The sequence below is a fragment of the Myodes glareolus genome, chromosome 22, assembly GCF_982192425.1.
Source record: "Myodes glareolus chromosome 22, mMyoGla1.1, whole genome shotgun sequence".
NCBI classification, from domain to species: domain Eukaryota; kingdom Metazoa; phylum Chordata; class Mammalia; order Rodentia; family Cricetidae; genus Myodes; species Myodes glareolus.
In genome coordinates, this window is record NC_142047.1 from 13,723,759 (window position 1) to 13,734,080 (window position 10,322).

Here is a 10,322-nt window from a genome sequence, read left to right on the forward strand (position 1 = left end):
TGGGAGTGCTGACAGAATCCCCCAGCTCTGAGGAGTGAGGCAGAGAAGAATAGAGCAGGAGCAGGACATCTGGTGTTCTCTCCAGCAGGGTGAGCTGAGATGCACAGCTGCTCCTGATGGGCTGCCTGATTGAGGCAGGAGGATAGCAAATTTGAAATCAATCTGGGTTGATTGAGACCTTGTTTCAAAAAAAGGGAGCTAGAATTCCATTCATGAAATCAATGAATGAGAGGGCTAGTAGCTAGCTTAAATAGATACATAAAGTTTTACCTTTAATTCTCAGGACTTGAAAAGTAAAATTGACGGTCCAAGGAAACCTATTTTCATCTTTGTTGTGTGGGAAGGTGAGTGTGAAAGAGGTGTGCACAGAAATCGTGCAAGCTGTTTTCCATGATTAATGTATGGCAGCCTTTCATTGGTTTGTTGAACATAATTGTAATGCCTTATAACAGACACAACGTTAAGTCACTGGGCAGGCTAGAAATTCTTGGAGGTATTAAATAGAAATAGCTGTCTGGGTGGTTGTGGAGCATGCTTTTAATGCCAGCACTTGGGATGCAGAGGCAGAAGGATCTCTGAGTTCAAGGCCAACCTGGTCTATAGGGTGAGTTTCAGGACAGCCAGAGCTGCTTAGAGAGACCCTGTCTCAAACAAAGAGCTGATGTGACAGTGTACACTTGTCATCAGCTACTTGGAAGACTGAAGCAGGACTGTAAATGGAGACCAGTGTGAAGTTCTCAGAAGAAAAACCTTTTATGCAGATATGTTGGCTCACATCTTAAATGCCAGCGTTTGGAAGTCAGAAGCAGACAGATCTCTTGAGTTGGAGGCTAGCCTGGTCTATATAATGTGAGACCAGATGGGGATCCATAAGTGAGGTCCTTAAAATTTAAAGAAAAAAAAAAACCCATATGTGTTAGGTTCTACGTGGCCAATTAGGAATTGTGTTTGTGGGGAACTATATACTGTAGATGCAAAATTATTCTGGCCTACCATTAGACCTTAATAACCATTTATTGCTCCACCTGTGTCTGACCTCATGCTATTTGGAGCAACCTGAGTTCCTGGGCCATGGTCATTCAACCCAAAATAAACTCTATCTCTTGTAGCTTAATTGATGAAGTGCTTGCTGTGCATGGTTGGGAACCTAAGCTAGGATTCCCAACACCCACATAGATGTTGGGGGCAGGAGGAACGGAGGAGCAGAAACTGATGGGTTCCTAAAGTTCATTGGTTGGCCAAGGCAGCTTAGCTGAAATGATCAGCAGTGAAAGACCTGTTTCAAGATACATGATGGGGCTGAGAGAATCGACTCAGCACATAAAGGCATTTGCTGCCTGGTGGCTAAGTTTGATTCCCTCCAGACCCACCTACAGGTGAAGGGGAACTGATTCCACAGAGTTGCTGTCTGACCAGTTTATGTATGCTGTGGCACATAGAAACACACACCTTCCACAATAAAATTCAGGATAATAAAATTAAGAGGTAGATCATCGAAGAAGTGACACCCCCCCCCACACCATCTCGACCTCAGATGGATACAAAGCATCTCCTGTGCTGGGCTGGAGTGGTTAAGAGCACTTTAGGCTAGGTGTGGCGTACGCCTTTAACCGCAGCACTCGGGAAGCAGAGACAGACGGATCACCGAATTCGAGGCCATCCTGGGTTACATGAGACCATGTCTAAAACAAAGTGGGTGTTTTCAGCACCTGCACCACACGATTGCTGTCCTTAACTCTAGCTTCAAGGGATCCCGAAAACATAAAAGTAAAAATAAATCCTTAAAAACAACAAATGAAATGACAGTCGCGATTGGTTAAAAAAAGAAGTGACCAGCTTGCGGTTTAGACATCAGGTTTATTCGCTAGTAACTCGCTTCCAGTGGTTTTGACGTCATCTAAAAACGCCGGAAATGATCTCGCGCTGCCTAGGAAACAGGACGCGGCCCAGTAGTAGCTAAACCTGGGGCAGCCGCACCCACCCGGTCGCCATGGAGCTCCCCTCGGGGCAGTGTGGGGATCCTCGCTCCTGTGACGATGAGTCGGACCCCGAGCCAGACCCGGACCCTGACGCTCAGGCTGAGGCCTACGTAGCCCGCGTGCTCACCCCACCCAAACCTGGCCTGACCCCGCGGCGCTCGTCGCTGAAGTCCACGCTCTCCGCGTCCCTGGGAGCGCCGGAGCGAAAGGCTGCCCCCAGAGTCCCGGCCGTGCGCCTGCCGGGCCTACTGAGCCTTCCCCCGGAGCTGCTACTGGAGATCTGTGCCTACCTGGATGCACGGGTCGTGCTCCACGTCCTGCCGTGCGTGTGCCAAGCACTCAACGACCTTGTGCGTGATCATGTCACCTGGAGGCTACGCGCTCAGCGCCGCGTACGCGCACCCTACCCAGTGGTGGAAGGTACGCACACCCGGGGGAACAGAAACTTCTGCCCAGGTCAGGCTTGAGTGAAAGAAAGAGGGTGGTACCTGGTCTGCGGGTGCATACTGCTTCTGGGGCAGCCATCCAGGTTGTCCCGGCTCTGACTGGAGGCAAAGGAAATTTCTAGGTGTTGTCTAATCCTTAATCGACCACAAGGCAGATACTTGACTTCCTCAGGCAGAGCTCTGAACCTGGGATCTCTAAACTTAGAATTCAGAGATTTCCCGGTTTGGGCTTTTTTAAGGCCCTAGCCCTGATGTGGATAACTCTAAGACTTTTTAGATTGTACCTGGAGTGAAAATAGGTTCCCCCCCAAACAAACAAACAAACAAACAAACAAAAAACAAAACAAAAAAAAACTCAGGCTCTGGATACAGTCAGAAGCAATCGGCACTGCCTTAACAAAGCTCCTGACCCCTGGAGTGTTGATCCAGGATAGGTGAAACAGAGGTTCTGAATCTCTAGTCTCCTAAACCTGAACTGGCCTTGGGACTTAGGAGCTGGGATCATTGATACCAGCAATGGTTGATACCTGAGTCTAGCCTGTCATCTTTTCTGTTTTATTTTTTTTTTATTTTGAGACAGGCTTTTAAGTAGCCCAGGGTTGCCTCGTCCTCCCTTCTTTCTTTGGTCTTAGATGGGCCGAGCCAGCCTGTCACCTTTGCAGAGCAGGTGTTATTCATTCTGACCTTGAGTTCATTGGTCTGTGGAGGAAAAGAAAACTTGAAATTGATGGTTTTGAGTTTTTGTTGTTTTGTTTTTTTAAGGTTGTACGTATGGATCCAAGAACTTTGGGTGTGCTAGGCAAATGCTTTCTTTTTACCACGTTACATCCTCAGCACGACTTTGAGAGACTGTTAATCCTTCTGTTCCTGGATCCTTAGGCTCTTGAGTTAAGACATGGAAAGCTGACTAGTTGATTCCCCTTACCTGAAAGAGTTTGATTCTGGGTTAGGGAATTGACCTCCTACCCCCAGGAATTGAACTCCAACCTCCAGTCAAATTTCCAGACAGCTTTGATAAAAACATGTGCTTGAACCTCATCCAAACAATTGAATGGGTGACCTGGGGTTTAGATTTTGTCTTGGGAGGGAGGGGAAGTGACTAGGGATAAAGCCAAGGCCCCGTGCTTTCTAGGTAAGTTCTTGACTACCAAGCCACACTTTCCACTCCTTGGCTTCTGTGTCTTGATGTGACTTCCTGATTTACAGTTAGAAATTTAAGAACTGTGACCTTAGGTCTGGGTTAGGGGCTAAGGCCAGAATGCTTGGTTAGTCGTGAGGCCCTAGAGAGGACTGAGGGTGAGACTATTGTCACCTGGGTTGTGAGATGAAGGGTGGAAAGTATAGTTTCAGTTTCTTAGAGTTGGGAGTATTCCTGGTCCTGCATGGGAGATGGGTGGTCAGATATCCTGAAGCAAGGCCAGAGTCTGTGCCTGCTTAGGGTGGGGGGTGACGTTTTATCCAGGTCTGTCTGGTGAAGGTTGGGCTCCCTGGCAGCCAGGGCTGGACTCTCTCAGCTGATGCCCACTGACTATCCCGCTCATGGTACCCCATAGAGGAGGACTTTGACTGGCCAGCTGCCTGCATCGAGCTGGAACAGCACCTGTCCCGCTGGGCAGAGGATGGACAGAGAGCTGAGTACTTCTGCCTAGCTGATGGTCACTTTGCTTCCATTGATGCAGTGTTGCTGCTCCAGGTGAGGGGGGCTAGATGGGAGGCTAGGCAAGGGAAAGGTTGGGGAACCTCAACACCAGCTCCATGCTCTCCTTCCAGGGTGGGGCACTGTGTCTGTCAGGCTCCCGAGATCGCAATGTCAACCTGTGGGACCTACGACATCTAGGGAAGGAGCCTAGCCGAGTTCTGGTGAAGGCCTTGGGCACTCAGGGCAATAGCACACACAAGGTGAGCAGTCTTGGGGGGCATGAAAGAAGCTGGGAGGGCGCTGCGACTCAGGGCCTGGGCTTTGTTAACAGGCTGCACAGACTTGACTCTACCTCTGCTGCTGGTGAGTTCGGTTTTCACTGTCCAGTGGGCGGTAAGATGAAGGTTTGAGGCCTCAAACCTCCATTAGTGCAGGCTTCTGAAGGCCTTGATGTAGACCTTGACGGCTCAGGCCTGTATTAGCAACACTCTCAGGGAGCTAAAGGCAGAGGATTCTGATTTTGAAGCTAGCCTGAGCTACATAATGAGTTCCAGGCCAGCCTGAACTATAGAGTCAGACTGTTTCAAAGAGCAGAACGAAAATGAGCTATTGGAAACTGTGAGTGTCGCTCAGTGATAGAGACCATGCTTAGATTGTGTTGAGGCTCTGGGTTCTAGTCTAGCACAAAAAGAGGAAGTGGTCTCCTGGATACCGCTGGGCTGTGTTCTTGCCCCCAGGCTCTGACAGGCTGCAGAGCAGACCCTACTCCCACACGTTGGGATTACTGTGTTTTTCAGTTGTCCCTCCTCCTTCTGACCCTCGTTTGTCGTCTGTGGGAAGAGTGGGAGTTATGTGTGTTACTGAAGTGTCTGTGGAAGTGGGCATGAGAGAGGAAAAGCTGTTTGGCTTTGAGTGGATCTGTTCATCTCTTGGATCCTTCTCTGCAAAAGCAGGAAGGTCCAGACTTCTTCTTGGGTTTTGGGGAGGGGAGAGACCTGAGCTGTTGTACAGCTCCTGAAGTAAGTTGTCTTATGTGACTGTTGTGCCTGCTCCCACAGGGCTGGGTGTGGTCGCTAGCAGCACAGGACCACCGTGTGTGCTCCGGCTCTTGGGACAGCACTGTGAAGCTGTGGGACATGGCGGCTGATGGGCAGCAGTTTGGCGAGATCAAGTGTGAGGGGGCCTGGGCAGGGGGCCTGGGTGGGTAGGGCCCTGCCCAAGCCATCACCCAGCCTTGTGTGCCGTGTGTCCCCAGGGGCAAGGCGGCAGTGCTGTGCCTCTCCTACCAACCTGACATCCTCGTGACTGGTACCTATGACAAGAAGGTGACCACCTATGATCCCAGAGGTGAGATTCCAATTCTGATGCTTAGAAGGCAAAGGGAAGCAGATCTCTGTGAGTTCAAGACCATTGTGGTCCACACAGTAAATTCCAGGCCAACTAGGGCTACATAGTGAGACCCTGGCTCAGAAACAAATAAAAGAAACACAAAACAACAGGAAAGAACACTGAGGTTGAGGGGGGGCAGGGGCTGGAGAGATGACTCAGCAATTAAGAGCACGGGCTGCTCTTCCAGAGAACTTGGATTGGGTTGGGAGGCACCCACATGGTAGCTAGCAACCACCTGTAATTCCAACTTAAGAGGATCCATTGCCGCCTTCTGGCCTCCATGGGCAATGTGTGCATGCCATGCACAGATGTATGTATGCAAAACACCTATATACGTAAGATAAAAAAAGGAATCTCGAAAATTAAAACAAACAGACATTGAATCACGTGAACAGAGAACAGTGGTGGATGACACAAGCCTGTCTCACTGCGAGTCTTTCCTGTGCTTCTGTCTACGCTGTTGTCGTGGAGACTGAACCTAGTGCCTCTCTCCCGCTGGACAGATGCTTTGTCCCTGAACTGTGTTCCCTCTTACTTTGCTCATTTTGAGATAGACTCTCACTATGTTGCCCAGGCTACTCTCAAACTCACTCTATATCTTAGGCTGGCCTCCACCTAGATTCAGCTTCCTGCCTCAGCCTGTGGGCTCCTGAGTAGTTGGAATTACAGGATTGCACCATGAGGCCTGGCTGATGATTAATCTGCCCCTTCCCCCATCCTGGAATGGAAGCCATTGCCTTGTGCTTAGGCTATTGCTTAGCCGCTGAGCTCTAGCCCCACCCCAGCCGTGACTGAGTCATCTTACTCCATTAAACTGAAGGGATCCTGAGGTGGACTTAGGTTTGGGTGGAATGAAGTGCTTGCCTATGTGTTGGGAGATACTGGTGGGGTAGGAAGAGAAGGTGGCGTGGAGGTAGGGACCAGGAAAGGACAAAAGCCTGTGGGTCCTGGATCCAGATGGGGTAGGAGGGGAGGGGAGTAGTCAAGTGAGAAGCTGAGCTGTTGGAAGTTTTCCTAGGTGAGACAGTAGCCCCGACCCTCAGGTGGGCCTGGGTCTCTGCAGGGCTCTGATACCCTCCGTCCTCCCTGGCCCGTTATCCCACTCCAGCTGGCTTGGCTCTGGTGAAGAGCCGGAGGCTGCATTCGAGTGCTGTGTTAGCGGTGCTGGCAGATGACAGGCATATCATCTCAGGCAGTGAGGACCATAGTCTTGTGGTATTTGATCGCCGAGCCAATAGAGTCCTGCAGCGGCTGCAGGTGGGTTGCCCTTCCCAGTGACTCTGAGGAGGGCGGTAGCCCAGCTTACCATTCCTGAGCTGCTCTATGCCTTGTCCTTCCCACAGCTGGACTCCTATCTGCTCTGCATGTCCTACCAGGAGCCCCAGCTCTGGGCGGGTGACAACCAGGGCCTGCTGCACGTCTTCGCCAACCGAGATGGTTGCTTCCAGCTTGTCCGGGTCTGCTAGGACTCCTGTCTGTACCTCCCCTGTGACTTCTTGGGTGTGGAGGGCTAATCACGGGGAAACTCTGCCTGAGTGTCACCCATCCTTTCTTCCCTAGTCCTTTGATGTGGGTCACCAATCTCAGATCACAGGGATCAAGCACTCACTGGGGACTTTGTATACAACATCTACTGACAAGACCATTCGGGTGAGGACACTGACCCATGCAGACCCCAGTACTCGCCAGGGCACATATCCTGACCTCTGCCCCTTACCCTTCTCAGGTTCACGTGCCCACAGACCCACCTAGGACCATCTGTACCAGAAGCCACCACAATGTGTTGAATGGGGTAAGGTCCTGCCCCATATAGCCTGTTGGCCTGCCAAGAGCCCACACCATCCCCTAATTCCACTATCACTGCTCCCCAGATCTGTGCTGAGGGCAACGTGGTGGTGGCTGCCTCTGGTGGCCTGTCACTGGAGGTCTGGAGGCTGCTGGCCTAAACAGCTGGACGTGGCTGTGGATGGATGTTGGAATACACTGCCTGCTGAGGCTGCCCTAGGCCTCAGCTCTGGAGGACCTTCCTGCAATTGGTGCTGCTTCTGCCCTGCTCCACAGGCCTTGGGCACAGGAAGCCTTAGGGCTGGGCCCACACCTATGCCTGTGGAAGTGACATTCTAATTTTAGCCATTCCCTACCTTCCACCCTTGATTGTTTTGTTTGTTGAGGCGGTCTCCATGGAATCCAGGCTGGCCTCACATTTACTATGTATTTGAGGCAAGCTTTGAATGCCTGGTCCTCCTGCTCCAGTCTCTAAGTGTTGGGACAATGGATGCACCGTTACCCTGGGTGATCCCTGTTTTGCTAGGATTGGGTGCCTCTTTCCCACGGGAGAGTGAAGAAGGAATAAACGACCTACTGTGCAATTGTTGGGAACTGGAGTGTGAGCTTTCTGTGACCACATGTCTGTGACTGTTTGCGTTGTACATGTGACTGAGGGGGAAGGGTAGCATGCGAGGGCTGGGGCGCCTACTGCTCTGTGTATGCACTCGAGGACCACGGACACTTGGTCTGACATAGCTTAGTGAGGTGATTGTGGGCTGTGTGGCATGTAGACTCTGACTCAGATTCCCAGTATAGGTCTGTGTGGAGGAAGCAGACAGACGCCTGCCACAGACGCCTGCCGCAGTCATCCTGTAGGTATGTGGTACAGGGCCACAGTGCAGGTCTCTTCATGCAGCGCTGTAGGCGTGAGGTATGTGTGGCTGTGACTGTGGAAATGGGCATAGAAGAAAGCCTGAGAGGTGTGCACCGATCCCCAAAAGCTGTGGCACCCCTCAGCCTCCCACAGCAGCGCACACAAGTTGTAACACAGGAGCAGTCATGTTTATTGAGGCCTTCCCGTGGTATCCAGGCTCATAGGGGTAGCATTATTGTGGGTTCATAGGATAGCACAAGGCTTCTTTTCCTTGAAGGGGTTGGTGGCAGCGGGGATGCCCACAAGGAAGGGGTCGCTCTTGGCCTGCTCCGTGCAGAACTGCAGCAGATCTGTGGCTGCCTTAGACACCTGCAAACCAACCACGTCAGCCACATCTGGGTGTCCTCTTGCTCCCTTGCCCAGCTGTGCCCACTGCATGCCTGCCCGACCCTCACCTTTATGCGGTTGATGCCTGCCTCCATCCGTAGCTGCTCCACTGCCCGGCGGGCCTGTCCGATGTCACTGCCAGTGGCCACCTTGCTGGACATCTGGGAGAAGGTGAGCAGTGCTCTGCAAGCCTGAGTTTCCAAGCTTCTGCAGCTCCTCCTGGGTCTCCCACGTTCAGCTACCTCAGCTGAAGACTCCCGAACAGGCTTGGCTGCCTGCTCCAGCCTCAGCTACCCCACTCTGGCTCTCTCAATACTGGCCTCAATACTTCAACCCCCCACCTTCCCAGTCCCCGCAGAGACTTTGAAGCCAGGACCCAGTGAAATGTCACCAGCAACAGCAGCAGCTGCTGCTGTGACAGAAGGGGTCCCTTCCCCAGGAGGCCCAGTGGCTGCTTTGGTGTCATATGTTTCTTGGATCCCCTGGGGGACTAGGCAGCTTGGCTGCAGGCCCGAAGGATGTGGGACTCCGGTTTGCTGAATATCTGTGTGCTGTTCCCAGCAGACCTCCCTCCCTGCTTCTGCCACCTCCTGCAGGCTCTGTGTACCTGAACTCCAAATTGTCTTTTTAATAACTCCCCCACCCCGTTTTAATTTTTTTTTTTTTATTATTTTGATGGGATTTTGAGCCTAGGCTGACTTCAAATTGACTGTGGTAGCCCAGGCTGACCTTGCCTTCACGCATGACATCACTCTGTGTTATACCTCTTAACATGTTCATCCCCAGACCTGCATCCCAGCTGCTCAGGCACACATCTCCAAGGCTTTCATCCCTCTCCTTCAGGCGCCTCCATATCTAACTGCCTCAGGTACTATCAGATAAGCCTTTTGTTTTTGTTTGTATTTTCATTCTTTTGTTTTTTGAGACAGGACTTCTCTGTGTAGTCCTGGCCACCCTGGAACCCACTCTCTAGCCCAGGCTGGCCTTGAACTCAGAGATCCACTTGCCCTACCTCCCTGGGCTTAAAAGGTGTGCACCACCACCTCCTAGCCATATCAGCTAGGACAGTGAAGTTCTGTCTGGTTCCTGCTCTTATTGTTCACGCCACCTGTCTTCCTCCCCCTGACCCACTGCCTGAGCCAAATAGTCTCCCATGTCATTTGCCAGTTCTTCTCTACCCTGCCCGGGCTGTTTTGGGCATGGTGATGCACACCTGTGATCCTGCCACTGAGCTTGGCTACATAGTAAGACCCCATCTCAAACAAAACCAATTGGGGGTGAGGGTCGGGGTGGCTGGCACCACGTATATTCCAAGCTACTCTAGGGCTGAGGTGGGAAGATTGCTTACTCGGAGCCAGGAGCTAGAAAGCAGCCTGGGCCATTGAAGGACCCTGCCAAGAAGATCAAGAAACTGCTCTCCACCTGCTTTGCAGCTCTTGCAGTAACCGTCCTCCGCACGGTCCACAGGGTGCTGCTGTCCGCCTTCTCTTGCTGTTTATGTGACTGACACCATCATTGTCATTCAGACGGGGGCTGGCTATGTATCATTTTTCTCTCCTAGGCTGAGGCTCCCTTTGCCTCATCCCCTTGAGTAACTGGGACTCTAAACACTCCCACCACACCCAGCCTCGTATTCTTGCCCCTTATCCCTCAGGGATCACCCTGACATTGCTGTGTTGATTCCTTTGTTGCCTTAGCCTTGAGCTGCTATAACAAATGTCATAGACTGAACTGGATAAACAACGGCAATTGCTAACTGGGTAGCTGGAGGTCAGATGCTGCTTCTGGTGTCTCTAGAGACTGTTTCATCAACATCTCTTTAAAAATTATTTTCAAATTGC

At 51.6% G+C, this 10,322-nt stretch overlaps 2 protein-coding genes across 3 annotated transcripts; one reads left to right on the forward strand and one right to left on the reverse strand.

Annotated features, from left to right (window-relative positions):
- Window positions 1-74: 74 nt before the first annotated feature.
- Fbxw9 (F-box and WD repeat domain containing 9) lies at window positions 75-7,832 on the forward strand. Of its 2 annotated transcripts, XM_048434672.3 has the most exons (10): window positions 75-2,399; window positions 3,979-4,118; window positions 4,196-4,324; window positions 5,123-5,235; window positions 5,320-5,411; window positions 6,562-6,710; window positions 6,797-6,910; window positions 7,014-7,103; window positions 7,180-7,245; window positions 7,325-7,832. In XM_048434672.3, exons 1-10 carry the CDS (start codon window positions 1,991-1,993, stop codon window positions 7,397-7,399), a joined length of 1,377 nt encoding a protein of 458 aa, XP_048290629.1. In that variant the 5' UTR covers window positions 75-1,990; the 3' UTR covers window positions 7,400-7,832. The 2 variants fall into 2 exon arrangements, 1 of the variants encoding a protein (XP_048290629.1); XR_014999224.2 differs by lacking the exon at window positions 7,325-7,832 and having other exon boundaries at window positions 6,797-6,926; window positions 7,180-7,202.
- A 428-nt stretch (window positions 7,833-8,260) lies between these two features.
- On the reverse strand, window positions 8,261-9,707 carry Gng14 (G protein subunit gamma 14). The gene is made up of 2 exons (XM_048434678.3): window positions 8,550-9,707; window positions 8,261-8,463 (listed from the first exon to the last, which is right to left on the reverse strand). Exons 1-2 carry the CDS (start codon window positions 8,640-8,642, stop codon window positions 8,338-8,340), a joined length of 219 nt encoding a protein of 72 aa, XP_048290635.1. The 5' UTR covers window positions 8,643-9,707; the 3' UTR covers window positions 8,261-8,337.
- Window positions 9,708-10,322: the final 615 nt, after the last annotated feature.